The 25,206-nt window shown below is 47.3% G+C and overlaps 1 protein-coding gene across 1 annotated transcript in view; it reads left to right on the plus strand.

Annotated features, from left to right (window-relative positions):
- LOC119392016 (monocarboxylate transporter 2-like) overlaps positions 1 to 25,206 on the plus strand; it is a 97,587-nt gene that overhangs the window by 41,850 nt on the left and 30,531 nt on the right. Inside the window, exon 2 of the mRNA XM_037659652.2 lies at positions 18,933 to 19,079. Coding sequence (XP_037515580.1) covers positions 18,935 to 19,079 — 145 coding nt within the window. The 5' untranslated portion in view covers positions 18,933 to 18,934. The remainder of the gene's footprint in view (positions 1 to 18,932; positions 19,080 to 25,206) is intronic.

Raw genomic sequence — 25,206 nt, forward strand, 5'->3', positions numbered from 1 at the left:
CGATGAATAATTATGGGTGAGCGGTTTGTAATGTGTGGGAAGCTTTGGAGCACCCACATGTTAAGCAATTCGCATTGTGCGACACCTGGTTTTTATTTTACTTTTCTACCACGTCATATTAGACCTGTTAACGTGATTGCTTCCCCGATATGACGCCTGTATAGGTTGCCCGATTTATCTTGCAACCAAACAAAACACAACAGGAGCCAAACTCAAAGTGACCGTGTTTTCAATCAGCAGCTTTACAACGCACGATGGAAGCTATCGCGTATACTTTCCGTCGCGAACAGGAGGGAGACTAGATTTGAAGGACTCACGAATGAAGTTATTACGAGATATGCGGTATGGTGCAGCGCGAACGTTTTGTTGAACTTTTTTCATGTTATGGACGAGAAACTCTTTGATGCGACAATAAACTGTGGCAAAGAAAAGCAAATACTCTGTAGAAGAGGGCCGCATTATGACTTCTAAATATAAACCACGCTCCCTGTCATCATGCACGCGAAGTCCATTCTCAATTTTAAGGTGGAACCATTTAATTTTTTAGGGGCGAAGCACCTTATAGCATCACCTGGTCGGTCGTCGCTCCCTCCGGCGTTCCCCCGCCGTCGCGTCTCCCGTATCATTCAATACATGGTGCTGTCCCATAGAGATGCATGCAAACTGCAGTTGTGTGACGATATACTACATGGCGCTGTCCCATAGGGATGTGTGCAATATGTGTGCAAATAAGAAAAAAAGAAAAGGCAGCGACACCCTGCACGCTAGATGGCGTTATAGGTGCCGCTGCTCTCAGATTCGCTGCTGTGCCCGTTATCTCTCATTCTCCTTGATCGTCGCCGTACGTGGAGGAGTGCGCTTGCCGGATCGTGCTGCTTGGCGGACCGTGCGGAAGGCCGCTGCGTCTCGTGCTCGTCGGCAGGATCCCGAGGTGCGAGCTCGAGAGTAATCAAAGCAGTAATCAAAGCGGCGTATCGCTTTGATTACTGCTGGGCGAAACCACTGAACATTTCACGGTGTAACCATGATTCCTTCAGGAGCTTCGCCCAAGCTCTTCATCATTCACCCGTGGATATGCTGTAATTTTTTATTGACGTGGTTGTGATAATGCAGCGCATAAGCAGTTCTGCGTAAATAAGAACACCTTGAACACCCTCTCTGCTCCACCGCTCATCTGTTCAACTGCGCAAATAACAATAATCGCGCTCTGATTAAAAAAAAAAACACGCCAGGTCAGCGATTCAATAAAGGGCTTGAATAACATTTCTTGGCAGGCTAGTTGGTGATGCATAGTTCATGGGTAAAAAAAACAGCTCAAACCAGACGATTAACACAAGGAAGACACGGGACAGAGTGGTGACTTCAACTAACGGTCTATTGTTGGGCGAACTTGCCTATTTATGAAATACGATCAAAATCAGACAAGATATCTCCCAAAATAACAGATCAAGAAAACATATGAAGCCCTTACCACAAGCACGTGCGCCATGCGTCATCCTCTCCAGAACATAAAATTCATCCCGAACGTCATGACAAAAATTCAAGTTCTTTCTTTGTTAATAAGATCGAAGGAGCGCTTACGCACAAGTATCCTGCCTTGTCAATTTCCCGAGCCTCAATTATTTCGCGCCCTGTCTTATCCCGGCATCTGCGCACAACAGAAGTCTGCTCAAGGATGGTTTAGAGCAACAATCCCGGCAGTGTATTGCCACATGCCCTGACAGCAGTCTCGTCACGTTATAGTGATGCTCCTTAAGCCTCTCATTCAGGCACCTGCCCGTCTGGCCGATATATCTTTTCCCACAGGTCAGTGGAACTGAGTATACGACTTCATCCACGCATTCCACGAATCGCGAACGGTGTTTTGTCGTGCACCTAGGTGCCGGTTCAGCAGCATTTACTGCCTTGCATATACCAGACAGTTTTTGGGGCACGGAAAAAAAAGCCACTTGTACACCTGCGCGATTACCCACTTTTTTCAGGTTGTGGGAAATCACGTGGCAATACGGAATGACGGACACATTCCTCGTCCCTTTCACTGGGGATTTTACCTCGGAACACCTAGCCTTTTTTTAATCAATTTTAATCAATAAATATCGTGGATCTTGCGATAGCCACCAGACTATCCCAACCACACACTTCTTAGTTTAGTGAAAATGCAGGGTATATCCGAAAAGTAATGCCAGTGAGTCAATTTAAATACAAAACTATTGATCAGATCCGCACAACATATTAAAGGTTTCAAAAATAGGCTGCTCCTGCGACGATACATCGCTTTCAGTGAGATGTCCAGGCATCGAAGGGTTGAAGGTAGGTCTCCTCCAGAAAGTCTTTTAAAGCCTTGGCGCTAGTCTCTTTGACTTCGTCAAATGTCCGGAAATAATGTCCTTTCATGTGATTTTTCAAGCGCGTAAACAAAGGGAAGTCTGGAGGAGCCATGTCAGGACTGTAGGGCAGCTGGCGAACCATTGGCACTTTTGAATGGACAAGGAAGCGGGTCAAGACGAAGGTGGTGTGGACTGGCGCATTGTCATCGGCGATGGTCCAGCGCTGCCCGGCCGTCCAGCGCGGACTTCATCGCTGACCTCTTTCCGACCTTCTAAAAAGGCCTTATGCCGCCGGGACACTTGACTTTATGACTAACAATTACCACCAAAGGTCTTGAGCATAGGAAAAGTTTACTCTTTGGGTTTGTCGAGTTTCACAAAAAACTTAATGGCAATCCTTTGTTCCAACGAGTGCTGCATTGTGGCTTGCACTGGAAATGAAACGAGCTTCACGGAAAGTGAAGCTCGTTAATCTCCACGCGGTGGCATACGACAGTGCGACCGCAAGTGAGTAAGCCGACTTGCTCCTCCACCAATATCAAGCGTTCCCAGCCTGTTGTGACGTACAAACGCTTTGCAATTTAATGATTGACATTACCATGGAGGACCTCTGCGTCAACGTGCAGAGGATTGGTAAATAGGGATCAACCGACCAAGCACAATGAAATTACTCTACATTTCGCTATGGGTCGGAGAGTCTCCGCCTCCAGCTCGGAAGTTAAACAGGGCGCAGGCTTTGACACTGAGATTGCTGCAAACTGAAACGTATCCTAACCCTACCTGTCTACACAAGTTTTATCCTGATATTTATTTAACTAATTCATGTACAAAATGTGGCGGTTTAGCCACCATACATCACATGCTCTGGGAGTGCCCCTCGGTGCGTGGCACTGATGCAGCATCGGCCAGCAAGTGGGGCTCCGCTCTGAGGAGTCCGGACATTCAGTCACAACTTTGGGCTGTCCAGAGGGCCCACGATGCGGCGGTAGGTCTGGGCCTGACTGTCCCGTCGTGGGAGCGGCCCGCCGTGTGCTAAGGCACACGCCTCCGGACTTTGTTAATAAAGTTTTTCCAATCTAATCCAATTACTTTTCGGACAAAGCCTGTATAAGCATTCCTGGCGCGCGCGACCAAGTGCAGCTGGCACGTTTGAGTGTTCATCGTTTTATTACAGGTGGAGAGATAATTGTAAATGAACGGAATATAAATAATTATGCGTAATCAGATTAATGCTACTTTCTGCAGCTGAATCATGCGCGTACTCGTGCCTCGCACTATCTCAGGCACATGTATATTTTGTCGAGGTTAGAGGAAGGTACAAGCGGGAAAATGGTGTCGACGGAAGGGCGTTTGATTACTAGCTTCGTACGACCTCTCACGATAAAAATAGCAAAGGTGTGCTGGCAACGACAATCTGCTGTTTGCATTTTCGTAAAACAGTTAATCGCGTGTTACTACGTGTTTACGGACGGTCATGAAAAACAGGTTTACGCGAAGGCTGCTTAAAAAAAAAAGAAAAAGAAAGATTGGCGTATTGGCACCTAATAATATACATACTCTGCGTTCCGCAAGATACATTCGAGGGAAGTCAATCCAGATGGCACGAAGACAATGTATGACTGCGCTCTTTTACTTTCACTGTGTTGGTTTCCCTGCCGCGTCGCCGTTGCAAGGTTCGCTAGAAAGTGGCATTTAAAAAATTCCACTTGCTAGCGCTCGCGTCGTACTTACTTCCGTCCCGTGTTTTCTGTGCAGCCGAAAGTTTTTTGTGCGATCTCATGAATGCGTGAGACGTATGTAGTTGGCCGGAGATACCGACCGCCGACTTTCTGCTTTGGAGTATGAAGAAGGAAAGAGCTTGATGCTGCCTTGCATAGATTCCACGCGGCTCTTGTATATACAAGTTTAACGCGGATAATTTACAAACAGGGGGCGTTTCGGAACAGGTACCGTTTCCGGATCGAGCGGTACAGAGCGAACGTGCCAAGCGACCTGGCACTGAGATCTGCAAAGTGGGAGGAGTGCGACCTAGGCAGCGTCGTTTATTTTGCACTACTATGCATCGCTCGTCGAGAGACGCAGCGCTGAGACGAATACCAATGGTTGACATGTTAAAAATGCTCAGGACTGTCATTAAGCATGTCGACAGCAACAGCGCTCAACATCCTCTTCTAAGAAGGCGACCTCAGAATAACAAATGGCCGCAGTGGCTGCATTTTCGTCTCCATCGAAAATGTTTGAGGCCCGTGTACTTAGATTTAGGTGCACGCTAAAGAACCCCAGGCGGTCGAAATTTCCGGAGCCCTCCCCTACGGCGTCCCTCGTAATCCTATCGTGGTTTTGGGACGTTAAACTCCAGAAAAAAGAAGAATAACAAATAAGCAACGGGAGTCAGGATTTATGATAACGCCCTCCACAACTACCGGTCGAAATATTTTAGGAAGATAAACGTTGATGAGATTAGTCGTGTCTTTATTGTGGTGCACTCATTTCTTCTCTGTAGACATGTCAGTGAGGAAAGACAGCAGGAAAATATTGCGAATTCGCTTTGCCGTAAGCACTTTCAATATGTCCTTGTGGAAGCACGTGGCTCGGGTATGAGCTCAATTGCAGCTCTAACACAAGATAAACGACGAAATATAGGGGGCACGAAGAAGGCAGTCATTGAATTCCCGCATCGATCAACGCCGGCTAAATTGGCAACGCGAGTCGTGAGGGTTTATCAGTAAATAAATTAATACCTTTTTTTTTCAGTACACCGACCTTTATGCGCACGGATGTCCCAGCATAAGGCCCCGATCTGAATACGGCCGCCGTCGCCGGAAAGCGTACTCGTTTCCTCGTACTTAGCAGCACAGCACCTAAGCCGCTAAGCTCAATGAAAACCGACCAACTAGCTCAACTTTCTGTTCCTCTATGAATGTCCATGACAGTGCAGTGTGTATGCTGTACACTTCCAAAAGCACATTAGACAGTTATACTTTAGCGTTAGCGTGACAGCGGGGGTTAAGAGAATAGCATTACCGCGCCGCAAACGTTCGTTGCCGACAGTGCGTTTTAATTTAGCGGGATAACCTAAAGCTAGGTGTTCCGGGGCAAGATCCCCAGTGAAAAGGACGAGGAATGTGTCCGTCATTCCGTATTGCCACGTGATTTCCCACAACCTGAAAAAAGTGGGTAATCGCGCAGGTGTACAAGTGGTTTTTTTTTTCCGTGCCCCAAAAACTGTCTGGTATATGCAAGGCAGTAAATGCTGCTGAACCGGCACCTAGGTGCACGACAAAACACCGTTCGCGATTCGTGGAATGCGTGGATGAAGTCGTATACTCAGTTCCACTGACCTGTGGGAAAAGATATATCGGCCAGACGGGCAGGTGCCTGAATGAGAGGCTTAAGGAGCATCACTATAACGTGACGAGACTGCTGTCAGGGCATGTGGCAATACACTGCCGGGATTGTTGCTCTAAACCATCCTTGAGCAGACTTCTGCTGTGCGCAGATGCCGGGATAAGACAGGGCGCGAAATAATTGAGGCTCGGGAAATTGACAAGGCAGGATACTTGTGCGTAAGCGCTCCTTCGATCTTCTTAACAAAGAAAGAACTCGAATTTTTGTCATGACGTTCGGGATGAATTTTATGTTCTGGAGAGGATGACGCATGGCGCACGTTTTTGTGGTAAGGGCTTCATATGTTTTCTTGATCTGTTATTTTGGGAGATACCTTGTCTGATTGTGATCGTATTTCATAAATAGGCAAGCTCGCCCAAGAATAAACCGTTAGTTGAAGTCGGCACTCTGTCCCGTGTCTTCCTTGTGTTGTTCGTCTGGTTTGGGCTGTTTTTTTGTTTTTTTTTACCCATGAACCAATAAAGCGATCACCTAAATTCGTGATCCTTTTATTGAAACCGTATCCCCGGGCGTGCCGCCACCCAATGTTCTGCGTGACGTCACCCGAAGAGCGCTTAGGCCTTCTGGTAGAGGAAGGGTAGCGCCGTGGAGAGGGTGAAGTGGGTAGAAAGGAGGAGAGCAAACGCGAAGCTATGACGGGAGCGGCGCAGGTGGTGTGGAGGAGAGAGCAGAAGCGCAATTGGCTGTGCCGGTGAAATTAGCCGCACACTGGTAGCGCGCTCTCGATGCTCGGAGATAGCGGTCTCCTAACGTCCCAGGGTTTCCAACCACGTCTTTGCTTTCGACGTCAAGTGGCATTACTTGTCCTACTTGTTCTACGGGATTGAATACAGCCTTGCTAAGAAAAATTAATTCCGTTTTGTTTCCTTATTCCGCGGGCGCTTTCTCTAATACGTTAGTTTTTCCGCGCAACTTTTTACGGGCACCCGCCACGGTGGCCTAGTGGTTGTGATGCTCGACTGCTGACCCGAAGGTCGCAGGAACGCGGCGGCCGCATTTTCGATGGAGGTGAAAATGCTTGAGGTCCGTGTACTTTAGGTGCACGTTAAAGAATCCCAGCTGGTAGAAATATCCGGAGCCCTCCACTACGGCGTCTCTCATATTCATATCGTGGTTATGGGACGTTAAACCCGAACAAATATTATTACTGGTTAAACGGCGCAGTTGTTTCCGCTGCAATGCTTCAAAATACACCTACAACTCCCTAGATGGCACAGGACAGGGGATTTTTCTTTTACGCACGCAGCGATCCGCTGGAAACTGGCGTATAAGAGCCCCGCTGTAAAAATAAAACGTCTATGTCTCAACGTCGTGGTACGGAAAATGCGGCCCAATAAATATCAAATGAGCGCACGAGATACCTGCCTACTTCGTCCACTTCGCCTTTGCGGTGTTCGCGTGAATGAAAAAAAAGAATGAAGAGCACGTGGACGCGCGAGCTGCGCGTTCACTTTTGTTCTCTTCGTTCACTTCCTCTTAGCGCCGTTTTCGTGGGTAGCAGCGCAGTAGGGGCTTGGGAAAGGGTGAGACGCATGCTTCACACCGCACTGGAAAGCTAGCTGGCCCGGCCAAGTGGAACGGTCTATACGGGCGGAAACAAGCGATTCACGTTCGTAGTTGGGGTCGGGCCCGATTTGGCTGTTTCTGCTTGCCGGATTACTGCTTCTTGCGCTGCTGTCGCATTTCGAAAACTCCATCGCACGGCATCAACGCGTCACCGCATGGACTCAGACCTTTCTTCCACATCGCTATGGGTTGAACTAAGATTTCGCCTTCACATTTTAGATGTGAAGCATCTTATAGCGGAGTTCAATACGGTGGTGGTGGAGTGCGGCGTGAGCACCCTTACTGCGCATGCGCAACCCTTCTCCACTTCCCCTCTCCCCTCCCCCTCTCCACATCACATCTCCCCTTCCCTTTCCCCCTCACCTTTCCCTTTCCCCTCTCCACATCCCCTCTACACTCCTCCTCTCCCCTCCCCTTTCCCCCTCTCCCCTCCCCTCTCCCCACCCCTTTCTCTTTACCCCTCTCATTTCCCCTCTCCACTCGCCCTCACCCCTTTCCCCCTCACCACTCCACCTCTGAAACGCGGGCTCTACATACCGAAACACTGCTTCGCATCGCCTCATGGTCCCCTTTAGCGGGAGATGGTGTGGTTTTTTCATAAAGTCCGCACATTAATTGTCATGCCTCTAAATTTCTTAAGTGTTGTCACGAAAACCACACGTGATAGTTCTCGAGAAGCAACGTTGCTGCAGAGAAGACTATGATACTGCAACCATCGATAAAGCTGAATAATCCTCGCCTGTTCGATCCCGGCCCCGGCGGTCGCATTTCGATGGAGGCGAAATGGTAGAGGCCGGTGTACTTAGATTTAGGTGCACGTTAAAGAACACCAGATGGTCGAAATTTCCGGAGCCCTCCACTACGGCGTCTCTCATAATCATATCTTGGATTTGGGACGTAAAACCCCCGATATTATTAATAATCCTCGCCCATTTCATTCATGCGTCTGTGCTCTAACTGAAAGGCCTTGAACGCGCCTGCTCTAACATATGTTGCGAAGCGCTGCGGGCGCGAGTCGCCTCACAGAGCTATTTGGAACTATTCGCCTTCTTTGTCTAATCTTGCGTTCTTACGCACTCATTTCCTTAGCAATAAAAAAAATGTGCCTGCAACTGCGAACCAATGAACGTGGCCACCAGCATAACGCATCTTGGGCGTTCGCAAAGACCCTCGCCTTAGAAGTCCCAGCTACCAGTATGCAGCAGCCCCGACCTATATTTTCCTATCTTTTCTACAGGCAGATATTGAATGCGTATTAGACGCTCACACAGCTCACTGACAAACGCTTCATTGTGGAGGTTAAAGAAGATGCAGGCGTCCAACGCTCCACTATAACACCACGCGGATAAGAGGGGCGCTTTTATTTTGGCAATTCCTGCCACTGTACGCGCCATTGACCCCATACTGCTACGGCTGCCTGTGACGCTGCCTTTAAGCGTACTAGTGAGCTTATGATACAAATAATAAATTGCCGATGTTTTTTTTTTCATGTGCCGTGAAGAATTACCCCTAACTCATGAAGGTTTAGTGGAACGGTGTTCATTGAGCGACATCGAGGTGTTCTTTGTGGTGATAACAAAGGAGACGACACCCTTCACCTCTTCATTGCAAACTTGAACTCTAGTCATCTTCCTGCACAGTGTACCTAGCTTCGGAGCCCTGCACGTCATTCTCTGACCTCCTACAGATTCGACCGCATCTGCACAGTATCTTCGTACACGCCAAGAAACGAAAAAGAGCACCTGTTACACTATTTTGGCGACTCCTCACTTGCCCCGTAGATAACTCTTTTTAAAGAAACAAGTTAACCCTCTTTCGAGAGTCGCGCCTCCCATGATTCCCCGAAAGGAGTATAATGATCTCCAAAGAGAATTACCAATTTGACAAGTCGGCCGGGAATCACCGAAAAGAGTAAAACGACTCTTTCTTTTTTTTTTCTGGTAGTGTATACACTGCACATAATAGTTAACATGAAATATGAATTTTGCCGACCAGACGGGTTTCCGTCGAACCCTGGACTTCATGAAATATGAACTGCGTTAACTTTGCTCCTGTTGCTTTGGCTTACATGCGATGCGTTAAAAATAAAGACGGGGTGAAATATGCGACCACAGTGGAAACGCCAAAGCGAACCGACGGGCGTTGCAGTACATATCGCGCGAATCACGCACGAGGAAAGTTCTTCTTCCTTTACGCGAATGTATTAAGAGACCTGCCATAATACTAAGCGGCCTTCCTTCGTGTTGTGGCTCGGATCCTCGCCGCCTCAGCAATGCGCCCACTCAGCGAACGCAAGCGCGTGCCAGATATCCGCGCAGCACCGGCGACGGAATTCCGCGCCCCACCGTATGATTCCATGGTTGGCCGTTCTACGGGAGTACGTCCCACAACTTAAGTTAAATGCGTTGCTAATTTCTTGAGTGCGAACGCTTTTTGTGCTGCAGCGTCTTACCAGGAAGGTGGTGTTCTGTGTGCTTCACAGGCGTGTTTTGTGTTACAGCCACCGAGGCAATCACTGCCGTCTTCGAGCGCTGCAACAGATTGTCGTTGAACAAGGTAAAGATTTTAGCTGCTAAGCTTTCCTTGGAGATCGCATTTGCAAAAGGAAAAGAAATTTAAAAAATGGCTCAAAGCTTACACTAAGCCGCGCAAAGCTCGATAAACAGCGGAGCTGATCGGTCTCGTGTTTCGTTATTGCTGTATTTACTATCTAGGCAGAACTTGGCTGTAGCGAGGTTGAACTTGGCTTGAACTGGGCTGTAGCGAGGTTGATCTTGGCTTGAACCGGGCTGTAGCGAGGTTGAACTTGGCTTAAACTGGGCTGTAGCGAGGTTGATCTTGGCTTGAACCGGGCTGTAGGTGGCAAGACGCTCTCGGATTGATTACTGCTGGAAGTGGCGTGATCGGAGGCGGAGTACAAACAGGTGGTACGATAGACCACGTGGTGGTTTTGACGGGTGATGGTTCTGACCAGTGGCGTGGCGCCACTTTTGGCGGGAATGTGTAACATGACCAGTGATGATGATACCTTCGACCGTGAACAGCTAGGTGACGCTAGGTTGTTTCTACTTTGATTTTCAGCGCAGAGAGGTTCGAGCTAAACCACAGACAGTCACAGACACGACACGGATGTCCAAACTCGAGAGACAGAAACTCTTGCTGAAACCAAGCCTTCGCAACTCTCATAGATCTATGGGCACGTCGTCGTTGGCATAGGTCTTCCATCGCTTCGGGGTCCTCTCGCACGTTACCTACTATTCTCTCGTTGTACGTACTCGGGGTCTTCGGCTCGCCGATATCGCTTCGCAGCCATTTGTTGTTGGGCTAACTACTGTCTTCTTCATTTTTAGTGGACCAGTGGTAAGTAGTGGGATTTACCTAATTTCTGTGGCGTATACCCGTTTATTATGATCACAGTCTTTTGGTTCGTCGGACAAGGAACAATTTGCTAAACAGCTGCGCTGCTAAAAAAAAATAAATTAACAGTAGAAAGGGCCATTTGATGGTTCGGTTCAGTAAAAAAATCCCGCCAGATTCCACGCGTGAGACTCGGTTTCATGCGAAGCAGCCATTGAGTGGATGTCTATGCTGCATTTTTGGCTTTGGGCGAGGCATTACGAGGTTGATCGACCTGTTTGTGTAAATGGAGTAGTTGTGAGCACATTGTGGGCTTACCAGCACGTCGACAATACTGGCTTTAAATGTTAGCTTATAGTCTTACGTAACGCCAGCACTCACGTCAGAGTTAGGGCACACACGTCAGTTTCATCGAAACGAAGTGCGAGTTACGGTGCGATGACGTGCATATCATACGTAGCGTTCATGTCCCTAATTATTCCGGAATCGATCAACGCTTGAATGCAGCTAGCTGAGTCATCGGAATACATATGTGCTGTGGGAATCGAGAGCGCCCTCTACTTTGGCGCCTCGTTCCCCAGCTAGCGCGTGTGTTGGCCCCGCGCGGCTCGTGCGTCGAGAACCGCCGTTCAATTGCAGTACGGCAACCATGACGGCGGCGCCAGGGCTCATTGTCTGGTGCGAGTCATGCGTCGGCTTCCCGGCGCGCGTGCACGCGTCCGGACATGTCTGGACAATGCTCACGCCACCACGCTAGCCTACGTCACTGCGCTTCGCCGGTCCTCATTGGCCGCCAGCGACAAACCCCTTCCCATGAGCTCGCTTCTGTCTGGCCCTGGCTTGCCCGCACGAGATGCTCTCAGGCCTGCACGAGACGTTGACGCGCTGCTCTAGCAGGCGGCTTCTCGTCCGTGTGCTCGACTGCTGCTGTTTGTGTGATAGTCGTAGCGCCGCTGGCAAGCGTACTCGACCGGTCTTGCGGAGTTTTCCCTTTACGGCCTGCAAGCCCGTGACTGTCGCGGGTTAATAACAAACAAGGGTTAATAAACCCATGTTTGTTGACAACCTGCCTCGAGTGCCTTTTCTGCGCCGTGACGGAGAGTCGACGTAGCGTCTTTGTTCGCTGCGGCAGAAGAGAACGTCGTGTCCCTTCCCGGTACTTAGTACAGTACTCACGCATGTACTCCAATGACTAACAATGACTCCTATATGACTAGAAGCGACTCCTATGACTTCTACAAAAGTACACATGCTTATTACTTCGTTGTAAAAGCGGATACCCAACACTGCAACTACAAGTGACGTTGCTCCGACATAAAGCTTCCATAGGGCCTTTTTTCCAAAGTAGTTTCAATACCTGGCGTGGCTATGTGGTAGAATACTTTACAGCCAGGCAGAATGACTGGGTCATTCCGTCTCGGTTTCTGGTGTTTATTCTTTGCATCAGTCAGGATTTTTCACTCACCGAAAACCCCACCGCAGGTTTTACTGCGACACGGCCTCGTAAGCCTCCTAAGTTATCTCGCCGTTGCAGTTTTGAGATAGAACGTGAATTATCTGTGGCGCACGCATTGCACGGCCCGTGGTATGCGCGTATCTACCACACGTTTCCTAAGCTTCATTGTAGGGTGGAAACAAGCATAGACAGCAGAAAGAAACGCACGACGACACAACGCTAACTTGCCACAAATGTTTGTTTTCGTTTTCCAGCGGCATCGGTACCACTCACCATCAGGTGACACGTGTGTGTTTCATTGAAGCCTAACAAACAATTGCTAGGTTGAAACCTAACAAACAATTGTGAGGTAGAAACCTAATAAGCAAAGTGTTTCTCACGTTTCAATGAAATACACACATCTGACGTGATGGTGAGTGGTGCAAATACCTCTGAAAAACATAAATCAACGTTTATTGTAAGTTGGCGCTGTGCGTCTTCGTATGTTTCTTGTATTCATGTCCCTTGCCTGGCTACAACGAAACTTAAAAGGAATCACCCGCTACTAACAGGTCCACTTATCCACCCTTATCGACTGCGCCACACGTGCCTGAAAGAAAGAGTTTCGCGACATAGGCGACATGCTTGTGGCGTTATTTATGTCAACGCCTGTTAGTCATGTTCGTCATACACTCACGCCCACCCATGCCAATTTCGGTATCTATCAAGTCAAGTAGACGACCACGAGAACACCCAGACGTACGCGGCTTGATAGATAGATAGATAGATAGATAGATAGATAGATAGATAGATAGATAGATAGATAGATAGATAGATAGATAGATAGATAGATAGATAGATAGATAGATAGATAGATAGATAGATAGATAGATAGATAGATAGATAGATACTCTCCAGGTGCCCTTGATTGACTGAGAAATGCACGGCGTTTAAAACCAGCGTGAGAACACCTATCCCACGGACCATTTAAGGTCACGAGCCAAGGTGGGACACACATATAATGACACGTTGTCCCGTTGTCCACACGGATTCAGATCTTCACATTTTGAGATAACTATAGATGCTTATGAAGGACCTCAAAGCATGTAATGCAAGGACGCATTTTCCAGTGTCTACAATTAGATTTGTGTGTTTTTTCTACCAGGTTGTCGAGCGCCATTGTTACCTGTTGCGTTTAGTAGTGGTACACGGTCAGCGCTTTGTGACAGAGTGTGCAATGCACTCTGTCACGTTTTTATTTCGAAGGTCTGCCTTTAGGTACAGCATTCTCTGTCCTGTTGTTTCAGGTTTTTAGATATCAATGAAAGTATGAAATACAAACGAGAATACCTTAATTGAAGTTGGCAGCGTGTATGCTGGATGAAAAAGAAATAGGATCGACATGGCTCTTGAGTCGCAGCACTATGCGCTTCAGTATTACATTGTAGTCTTCTTGCTAATGAAGTCATGTAAAGCTAAGAACAATATAATTAAGATCATGCTAATTAACACGACGCTAATTAAGAGCATGTAATTAAAACCAAAATAATCAGGACCTTACTCACCGAAATCGTGTTAATTAGGATCGTGCTGTACTACTCAGGACCTTGCGAATTAAACCTGAGTAAATAATGGCGCGGTAATTAAGACATTACCAATTAATGCTAATTCACACGACGTTAATTAGGAGTGTGTAATTAAAAGCAAGATAATCAAGACCTCAAGAGATGGCAAACGCGTGAGGCGGAGACCGAAAATTAGGTGGGTAGATGAGATTAAGAAGTTTGTAGGTATAACGTGGCAGCAGAAAGCACAGGACCGGGTTGATTGGCGGAAAATGGGAGAGGCCTTTGCCCTGCAGTGGGCGTAGACAGGTTGATGATGATGATGAATCAAGACCTCACTCACCGAGGCCGTGTTAATAAGGATCGTGCTAATTAGTACTAGGCTAATTACCTCTGTGCTTTTCAGGACCTTGAAAATTAAACCTGGGTAATTAATGTCGTGGTAATTAAAACATTAACAATTAGGAAATGACTATTCAATAGCATGTTAGTTAAGACCTTCCTAATCAATAGCACCAATATTGAAACCGAACTGACGCGGTCATTACTCCGAAGCAGACCAAGCATACTGAGTAGACGAGCCACGTAAAAAGCTGGAAGAAGCTAGGTGACCACAAGCTCCTCCGATGGCCCCAGCCTTGCAGAAGTAGTGTAAGCTGACCAAATTATTTTATATGCAAAGAAGGTACTTAGTAGCGTCCACCGCATGAAACACCTGACAGGCACACCGGCACTATGACAGTCACGAGTTGAACTGGGGCTTTTTCAGAATCAACGAGTTTGTGCCCGAGTTCGCGCGTCACTCAGTTTTATTGACAGACGCCCGCGGTGAAGAGCGGGTCCGCCCACCGCGTTTCCTCTTGCCGAGGAGCAGTGCTCACGCCGCAACGCCAGTGAGCGGCACGATTCATCTATAAGACTATGCACACACGCACGAAGAACTAAAGGTTATATCATCACGTGGCTACGATGTCTCGCATTCAATTTCACCGCTCTCAGGAGGTACCGCTCACAGCTATGAAGCAAGCAAACGCCCCTGGTGGGATTTTCGGCGAGAAATGTTACTATTTACTTGTTTATGGAGACATTGCTTCTACCGATTCGCTACTACAGAATAATCTTCAGACGTGTAGTGTAAGCATAGCAGTAACCTGTCCATTTATTTATCTGTAATATTCCAGAGAAGCGAAACGAGCTGCACCAGTGTGCTGCGTGTGCGCCCTTGCTGCCTTCGCGAGTGGAAATTTCCATGCTTCAGGTAGAACGAAAAAAATCACAGCATATCCACGTGGTGAATGATGATGAGTGGGGCGAAGCGAACTCGCGCTGCAGCACGGCGATGGCATTGGCGCGAGCGTGGTCCTTCTTGATGGAAGATATTGGGACTAGATTGTTTGAGAACCACAATCTGTTGCACATACCACAACTATAGCCGAAACTGTTATCAAGGAAGTCCCGCTGAAAGCGCGCGTCGGTGCCTTCGGGCAGAGCCCGCCTAATGCGTTTTGCAGCCACTTCACGTGCTCACAGAGCCTCGGGCTCTGCCTGCCGGTACGCGCGCTTTCTCGCCGCTTCATGGTCCTTCACATTTTGAAGATCCAATTAGCGCCGCAGTCGCGCAGCTTCGGCCTCGCGGGCTCGAACGGCGGGGTCTTCGCGCCGTAGCCGTGCAGCTTGTCGAGCAGCTTCGGCCTCGCGGGCTCGAACGGTGGGGTCTTCTCGCCGCAGCCCTGCAGCTTGTCGAGCATCTTCGGCCTCGCGAGCTCGAACGGCGGGGTCTTCTCGCCGCAGCCGTGCAGCTTGTCGAGCAGCTTCGGCTTCGCGGGCTGGAACGGCGGAATCTGCTTCGCGGCGTCGACGTGCAGCTTCGGCCTCGCGGGCTCTCACCTCAGGATTCTGTCTGCGAGCGCGCGCTGCCGCCGCCTTCCGTGCCCTCCGTTCCGCAGCCTTGTCTTCCACCTGGCGACTACGAGCTAAAGAGAAAGCGTGCCAAGAGGGAGCCTCATGGCGCGTTACTTCTGAAATGTTGTCTTCGGGTGTCGTTGAAAACACGAGACGTAGTAAAGAAGAAAGAGCGCCACACAGGCGAACACGCACGAGAGTGTCACTCGTCAACGTCGTCTTCTTCTTCTACTGCATACCAGAACGCACGCAGTAAAGAAGAAAGATTGCCACACAGGCGAACACGCACGAGAGTCTCACTCGTCAACGTCGTCTTCTTCATCTACTGCATACCAGAACGCGCGCTTCTCACGAACTAGAGGTGACTACCACAAACAAACCTACAAACGGAGGATGGACAGACCCACGGCATAAGGAGCTTCGCCCCTAAAAAGTTGCCCGAAAGAGGACAAACGCCCACGAACACGCCCGTGGGAGGCGCGATGATCAGCTGGCAAAAAGATAGCGCGACAATCACGCTGACGTCGCTGTACTGTTAAAATGTTGACTTAGTGGCGGCGTTCACGCCTTCGCACGCGGTGTTCCTTTGAAAATCGCCGCAAATGCCGCCCATGCGTTCGTGACGCCATTCTCGTTCTTGTAGCAGTTTTTATCAACGCTACTATCGCGTGCTCCGCACTGTCTTGCTGTCATGACCGCCGTAATGCGAGCTCGGAGCGACCTCATGTGCCCGAGAAGCTCGGGCCATCCTGCATAGCACCACAGCGCTGGCAGCGCTGCCGCGAGGTCAGCCCCCACAGTCACGCCCCGAAAGGGCCCCACCTGATCGCGTGGCCACACAAAACGGTGACGCGAGTTTCAGCTGTCATTTCGTCTGCTATGCGCGCACGTACAGTCATATCGTATTTACTCGAATCTAAGCCGATGTTTTTTTTCGAAAAAACAATGTGCGAAATTGGGGGGGGGGGGGGGGGGGGTCGGCTTAGATTCGAGTACAATGATTAAGTTGTCTGTTTCTGGCCTTGCGAATTTTGGTGGTCGGCTTAGAATCGGGGCCGGCCTGGATTCGAGTAAATACGGTATATTCGTCGTCATCATCGTCGTCGCCGCCGTCATCAGTGTTTACAAGCGATGAAGGAAATACTGTGGTATTAGAAATCGCTGCGATTCATGGCGTTGCCAATCGTTCTCGCTTCGACACTCTGCAAAGAAGAAATTCTGAAATTGACGCTGGTCTGAGCAATGACGCCCAGTCAAATTCGAGGAAGCAAACTGGTGTGGCGTCGCTTTATTTTAGCCGGGAGTCGAAAAGTGATGTGAGGGTCTGTTTCCCGCAGACGCATATGCCGATGATCTGGTTTAGACCAGTAAGTTGTTGTGAGCTCTCGCATAAGCTATCTCAACAAAGAGTTCACGTCACTTCGCGAGTATGGAATGTTTACGTGCACGGCGCTGTTACCTACAGCGGCTTTTGCTGGTACGTTGCCTGCCAAGCCACAGTGTCCAGGTACTCATTGCAAGATGATCGAGTAACCATTACGTTGCGTGAGATCTAACGCGTGTATGATTTTGGAAGCCAATACATAATATTGTCCTCTTCACTGCAGACTATGGTGTAAGATTATATATCTTACATCGTGCTGCGGACGAACCGACCAGGCTGCGCCTACTCAGTATGCATCAATACTCACAGACGTATCATTCCTGTAGGCTTCGCGTCAACAGTCGTCCCTGAAGTTCCACTATGGACATTGCGTTAACCACTAGTGTAGCTTCAAATACCTAGGGTTTCGAAGAAATCACGTGTTCCTTGTGCAGAACAACGCAAAGACAAACACACGTATGCGCGCGACCACATTTTCTTTCGAGGCCCTGAGTACGCTACGTCTTTTCAGCGAGAGTGGTTGCTAACGTTCGCCTTAGCGTGGTCCGCCAAGAGCCCGTGGTTTACCGCTGTGCAGCGTTCCGGCGGTCATCTCTGTGAACTCCGCTTGTCACACATTTTCCCTTTGACTGTGCGCTATTCCGCTGGCCACACCTTTCTTCCTTTGAGCGTCTGTGCTCTTTCCTTGCTTTCGATTGCCGGTTTTATTTGCGTCTGAAGTCAAGGGAGAGAGAGAGGGAAGAAATAGAAGGTAGGGAGATGGAGCGCAAAATTGCTGTCGCCACCTTGAGGTCGCCAAGGCTGTTTGATTCCGTGCTCCCTTTGGCATTCGCCAGCGATCCGGTATTGGGCTTCAAGGTTGCCTAGTTTAGTCATTCGTCTCCATTATGCTCTCCGCTTGGCTCGAGTCCGGCAAGTTCGCCGATCCGGCAGAGACGAGACGTTTTCTTTAGCATCATCTCGGCCTGCAGGAGTGTGAGTGCCGTAAGGTGCGCGCCACACTTGAACTCTCCGTCTTTTTTTCTCCTTCTTCAATGGCCAATATCTATCACTGTGGTGTTCTCTGCGTCGCGTAATTTATAAGCACATAACGGCCATCTCAAATGTACCGAGGGTATAAGCTTAGCGGTCGTAGAAGACTGCATGCCATGTGCGGCCCTCTATTTTTGTGTTCTCCGAACCGCATTTGAAAAAATAAAACATTTCTCTGGTTTTGCTGTATGTTTTACAGTGCTTTTTGTGCTTGCGCCTTTACATATATAGTTATAAAGCAAGATTGTTTGGATATGATAATAGACTGTATTATTCCTCCACAACATCTCCGTCCATGCCGTCTGCACCGGTCAACCATCTAGCTAAGTAAAAAAAGAAAGCCTTAAGCACCACTTCGATACTTTTTGTTCCTTGTTAGTGCGAGCGCCAAGTGTAGCTAAGAGTGGGAGACAAAGAGGTTTAACGTGATGAAGGAATGACGATAACCAGAAAAGTGCCACTCGCTCGGAGAAGCGGCTCGCATTGAAAGATGATGCGGCTTGCGTAAACGCATAAGTAGACCGGTGCTAAAGAAATCATGCGGTCGAGTGGTTTGTCGCATTCATTGGTTAGGCAAAAGTGTAACCTGTTACATTTTTTTTACGTCTTGCTAGAACGTCTCTTGTGGATTTTTATTTGAACTCACACGATCCTAAAGGAAGCTCTTGTAGCGCTGCCACTTGCGCGTCGACATGAAACATTCGGCAAAGCCGCTGCATAGTGAGTGCGCGGACGCCGGAAAGGTGACCTAATTTTAAGGCATGTGATCCGCCGTAAAGCAATCGTGGCGCTTTGTGTTTTTACATGTGAACTAAACGGGACAGCTGGTGTTTCCAGGTTGTGATCTCGGGTCACATTCAGAATAGTGGGATGCTTGTAACTTTGCGAACTGTTGTTATTCCGTGTAAAGAATGCACTTGGTTTGTGCCAGTGAGTGAAACGGCTATACATTGCAGCCATGTCGGTCAGCGGAAAGAGCAACGGCTGCGCACCTTCGGAATCCTCTGGGCCAACAAAGGTGGCGTTAGGGACCCCTTCGCGGAATGAGCGGTCTACCACGCCACGCTACGGTCCGGACAGCCAACACAGCTGGATTACAGCCGGTAAGTTCACAAGCTTCGCAAACACGAAAGTTTTGAAAATGAAAATGTCCGCAGTCGATAACCTTATACGTTGAATTCAATGACGGAGGAAAGCGCGCCCAACTATTGCGGCATATATTTGAGGCAATTAAAGAGCTGCATAAGAGATATTTTTGGACTGACGAAGACGTTCTTTTGATTTTACCTCATACTGACACCTGACCTGCCTGCTACCTGTGAATGTACTATTAATTGCGCTACTTTTGTGGTTTGCTTTCTGCGTGTTCATTTTAGTGCTCCTCAATGGCAGTTAGGAATATTCAGTCATCAGAAATTGTTCGAAACCTTCAGACAATTAAACGCAGTGTTGTAGATGGTAACATCCTCTCATTGGAATGTAAAAATAAATATGGGCGACAAAAATTTTTTCCGCAGCTTCACACCTGTTCCAAGCCTGAAGGAACAGCGCAGCTGGGTGGCCTTTCTTGTTTCTCTTTATTTTTCTTTTCTTTCTTTCTTCGCTGTCTTTCGCTCTGTTTCTTGTACCTCTTTATTTTTTTTTTATTTACGACATAAACTTGCCCTTAAGGCATAATATTTGTTGTGTATATTTGTGTTAAATGTGCGCCGTTAGGCCGGTGTTGTGTATGAAGTGAAGAAGTGTCTTGTGGAATGTGTTGTCATGTATCCATCAGTCATAGCTGTTCTGTATATGTTTCTTTCTGTTTCTTTCTCTCTCTCTCTCTATCTATTCAGTTCTCTTTCTTCCTTTTCTTTCTCTCTCTCTCTGCTTATTTCACTCTCTTTCTTTGTTTCACTTCATTTCTCTCTTTCTTTCTCTTTCTGTCTTGCTGTCTGTTTTTAACAGCAAAGCTGTTCTTGTTCGAGTCTTCCATGTCCACGATTCGTGGTAACGCTTGTGGGCGTCATAAGCGGGTATGCGCCACAGACATTGGCTAAATCCCACTACTAGTCCACTAAAAACGAAGGCAACAGTTAGCCTAACAAACGGGTATGTACCAGAGAAATCTGTGCGGCCTATCATAAAACTATCATCATCATAACCGCGTATGTGCTACAGAAATTGGGTAAATCCCACTACACACAACTTCCACTAAAAAGGAAGGAGGCAAAAGTTTGTCCAACAAATGGCGTTCGCGTTGCCACAGTCGCACCACTGTCACGTGATACATTGTGGTTGTAAATGGCGGTGGCTATACTACCACCTCAAAGCTTAACAAAGGCTGTGCAATAAAGAGCAGTGGTGCAACATATCGGAGCGTCTTAAGCGAAGGCTTCTTTGTAAACTTGTGTATGAGAGTGGTTTGGTCGAGATGCAATAAAACTTCCACCACCTTAAAGCTTAACAAAGAGTGTTTAATAAATAGCAGTTATACGACATATCTGAACGACTTGCAAAACATAGAAATGCGTTAGTCTGACCTGACGAAGGGAACGCCACTAGTCTGTTTCTTTCTCTCTTTCTTTCTTTCTCTTTATCTCTCTCTCTTTCCTTGGCTTTCTGTTTCGCTCTCTGTTTTTTTCTACCTCTTTTTCGTGTCTGTTTATTTCTATCTCTTTTTCTCTCTTTCTATGTCTCTGTCTGTCTTCCTGTCTTTTTATTTCTTGATTCCCTTTATTTCTCTCGATTTTTCTCCTCCTTTTTGTTCGAATGCACAATGCTCGTAGAGTATTCGTAAAAATACTATACGAATACAGAATCCTTGTGTATTAGTAGTGATTCGTGAAATTGAAACGAAATAAATCACGATATCTTTTACACGGTGTGAAATTCTGCCTAATAGCAATTCATGGTGGACATCCAAAGCGCTTGAGCGACACAGGAAAAGAAATAACGCACCAGTACACCGTATACGTAGCATGTGTTACGTCGCGCGCGGATCTTGATCACGAAGCAGTACCATTATCTCTCGTGCCTGCGTATTGTGTTTTAGGCTTGCCTTCAACTAAGCTCTAAATAAACACCCGCAGCAAGAATTGATGTGCTTATTTTACTTGTTTTTTTTTCTATGTGTTTCTCGTAGAGCCCTTGGCAACATTGCTTCATTAATTCCTGAAATGTCAAGAAATACAACATTAGCAAATGCATTAGACAAAAGAAGAAAAATGACGGGCTGGTCGTATGCATGGCTTATGGCACTGCACTGTGTTTTCCAAGCAAGGGCACTGTATCGTTTTATAAAAAAAATGTAACTTTCATAAACTGAGCATACACTGACTTCGGAAGAGCACGCTGTTTTGTAGTTTAGGTTGATAATAGTCGCAGTTACGCTACTTGTCAATAACAGCTGCTAAGTGGACGCTTACAGCGGAAGCACCACTTCTGCATTTCAACATTAAAGAAGCAGGTATCCACGCTCCATACCATAACGACAAAAAGGTGCTTGCTCCGTATATGCAAATAACCGCTTTTTTTTTCGTTGGAGAGAGCTGTACTCCTTATAGATTGTTGTAGAAGTGTGCCTGGTGACATGCTTTGTATGATACCGCAGGTGGGATGATATGAACTGATATCATGTATATAGACTATTTTACGGGTGGGTTTCGGTGGATTGTAGCCTTGTCACTTGATAATTTTCACGACTAAACTAACAGTGCTACGGTACACGCATAGGCATTGAAACAGGTGCATTGTTGTATTCGGCGTTTCATGACCCTATCATTTACGTCGCGATATACAAAAATAAGAAGGCATTCGTTTAACAGCTAAAGATGACGGCACCAATGTGTCTTATGTAAAATCGTGTATACATGGCATGATATGCAAACGTGTGTATGTGACGGCAGATGAAGAACGCACACAAGAACACGTGCACTACAACAGCCAACGAACTTAAGTGACACTACAAGTTTATAAGGAACGTTAATGTACCTTTGTCGGATGAGAACCAAACGCAGTGTGCTCCCGTGGGCCAAGGAAAGGTCGTAGCTCATTGAATGTCAGTATTAGGAAAATGTTAAGGCTTCTTTTTCTAGAGGATATGACTTGCAAGCGCATATTAAATGAGCTATAATTTTTTGGCGTGGTAATACATAAGTACGTTGCAAGAGGCGACCTTATTCGTTGCATGCTGAGCTGGAAGCGCAGTGGTGTTGGCGACTATAACGGTTGATTTATTTATTTATTTATTTATTTATTTATTTATTTATTTATTTATTTATTTACTTATTTATTTATGTATTTATTAACGTAGCTTACACCGCCTGTGTAGGCATTATTGTAGGTGGATCGAAAAAACATGAAACAGTTCTACAATCGAAACAACGAAGTACATTCACGTAGCTGTTAATGAGCATTCACCCAAAGCGCACATCTTGCAATCAAGGAAAAAATGCAATAGAAACACTTTAATCGCAAGAAGTTTCTTCGCTGCTGGAGAAGTTTCCGCCCTAAGTCACTCTTTATGCGGGTAATATTGGAATTAAAGTTGGAATTGCCACTGAAAAGGCGCGCAGCATGGTTTTGTATGCGTTCAAGTTTATAGATTGGAGTTTCCCCATCCATACTGCACAGGCACATTCAACGCTAGGTCGTACATGAGTGACATACAAAGCTTCTTTAAAGGAGTCCTGACACAAAGATTTTCGCCCCGCGTTTTTTTGCTGCAATGTGTTGCTGGGGGCCTGTTAGTCATAACACGGCACATCGTTTGCTGCAGCACGCGACAGATAATTAATTACAAGCTCCTCATTACCGACACAGCCTCAGTTTCGGTTTGACAGAGCTCCAAAAACGACAAGCCGCCGGGTGCAACTATCACCACCTAGCGAGTGAAACGCTTGGTCACGTGAGCACACAGAACAGTGACGCATGTTCGCGCGGTCTGCCGTCGTCGGGCTCATCGTCGTCTGATGGCGACGATTTTCTTGCGGCGAGGATGGAAGGAATTTTCGACGTGGCGAATCTTCAGGTTTGACCCTCTGGCGAGGAGCGATTCGTCGGGAAGCGCGTCAAAACAGAAATGGCGGCTACGACGTCGTCATAACTTGTACCGGCTGCAACGGTTACGTAGGGGAAGTAGGGGGTCACCTCGGGTCACCTCCGAGGGTGTTCAGGACGTCTTGAGGGGCTAGTTGGTTCATACTATGCAGGAAAATTTGCGCTAAACTAGAAAAGGACAACACAAAGAAGGAACACTTAGACAGATCGAGCGCACACTACCTGTGGATGCCTGTGGATGCGAAGCACGATTTCAACAGACTAAAATACTTGGACGTAGCAAAAACACGTGTGCGCGGGAGGTTTTGGAAGCATTCTTCATTAAGGGGAAAAAAGATAGCTGTGTAAGTGAGGCCTCGGTAGCGCTCTACGGCGCAGAAGTGTCTTTTTTGATGAATAATGTGCGTTAACACGTGATGTTCCTCGATGTGTCTGTGCATCTATGCGCAGCCACGGGGTGTCTGCGCAGTTCGGGGTTCCCTATTTTAACTGATGCTCTACGTTCAATAAAAACAGTTGGTAGTGTGCGCTCGATCTGTCTAAGTGTTCCTTCTTTGTGTTGTCCTTTTCTAGTTTAGCGCAAATTTTCCTGCATAGTATGAACCAACTAGCCCCTCAAGACGTCCTGATCAACTATATTTCTTCTACAACGGGCTTCTTCTTATACTCTCCTTCTTTGTGGACCCCAGACGACAGGATTAATGCACTGGTGAGCCATATCGTCGTGGCAACATGCAAGGCAAGGTATTTGGCATTTTGCCGCAAGAAAGGCCTAATCCCTCAGGATATTTGGATGTTGTTCGGTGGCGTCAAGCCATCTAATGGACACGTGAAACGAGTCGCCAAGATTTGGAAAGCGGAGTTATGGAGACAAGTGCGGTTCTTTCAGGACTGGCTACGTGTGGTGTGTTATGGCAACTTCAATGAAGATGTGGCCGAAGGCAAGTGGCGGGCAGCAAGGAAATTGGCAGCCGATATGACAGAGCAGTGGTGGTGTTTCTACTTGAGGCAAGCCCTGTCAGCTTTAAGACCGGTGGTTAATACCAAAGATTCGAATGACTCTGACCTGACGGTGATTGGAGATGCACAGCTTCCCGACAGTATTTCAAAAGTTTTGCAGAAAGGTCCAAAGTTCTCGCAAGAACCTGTGGTACCTGCCTTCGAGCTTCTGGCTTATAACCGAAAAATGGCGGGAAAAGCAGATCAAGAAAATCAAGAAAGGTGCTTGTTGGACGGGGTGGAAAGCCTTCAAAGGAGCACAAGTCGACCGGCGAAAAGAAGGACCGGAGACAGCCTGGGTGCCATTGTTAGATACTTCAAGGATAAAGGTCTCAGCTTGACGACGGCTGACAAAGAAGGTGGATTCGTGGTTATGACGTCAGCAATCTACCAGGAGAAAGCTCGCCAGGCCATCGAAAAGAACTTCGTCAAGGTAAAGCCTAGTGAGGCACGTGTAAAAACTAAAGCAGTGACATTGTGTAAGGACTTCAATCTAACAAAACTTGCGAATGCAATTCAAGGAAGTAAATCCAGCACCTTGCAAGTGTTTTTTAGTGCTAAACGCATAAAGTAGAAATTCCTTTTCGCACTATTGTGAGTGAAAAAGGATCATGGCAACACCAGGCTAGCATGTTTTTGCAAAATGCCTGAATCTGTTGAGTGTGAATGATCCGTTCGTGACGAAGAATTCTATCGAAGTTTTGCGGTTTTTTGAAGGCAAAGTTTCACCTGGGTTGACATTCTCAGTGGATGTACAAGATTTGTTTTATTCTGTCTCCCACGTTGAGCTTTTTAAGTGTGTTATGGACTGCATTCTAGAGAATTCAGCTATTGGTTTTCAAAATTCAACCGGGCTGAGTGTTGATAATTTTATGTCGCTTTTAGAGTTCTATCTGAAACACACCATCATAAATTTTGACAAGGGTTTGTACCTGCAAAGAGAAGGCATTTGTATTGGATCGTGTGTTGCTCCAATTTTGTGCAACATTTTTTTAGCCTACATTGACCGCGATCTGCTTGAGGCGTTTAGAACTGACGGTGTGTTAAAGATATTCAGGTACGTAGACGACTTCCTGGTAGTTTTGGACAAACAAACAAGCACAAGCGATTGTGTGGACAACGTGTTAATGAAGTTTAACAAGTATGGGAGGGGTCTATGTTTTACGTACGAGCTACCGCAGGAGGGAA

The sequence above is a fragment of the Rhipicephalus sanguineus genome, chromosome 4, assembly GCF_013339695.2.
Source record: "Rhipicephalus sanguineus isolate Rsan-2018 chromosome 4, BIME_Rsan_1.4, whole genome shotgun sequence".
Taxonomy (NCBI): domain Eukaryota; kingdom Metazoa; phylum Arthropoda; class Arachnida; order Ixodida; family Ixodidae; genus Rhipicephalus; species Rhipicephalus sanguineus.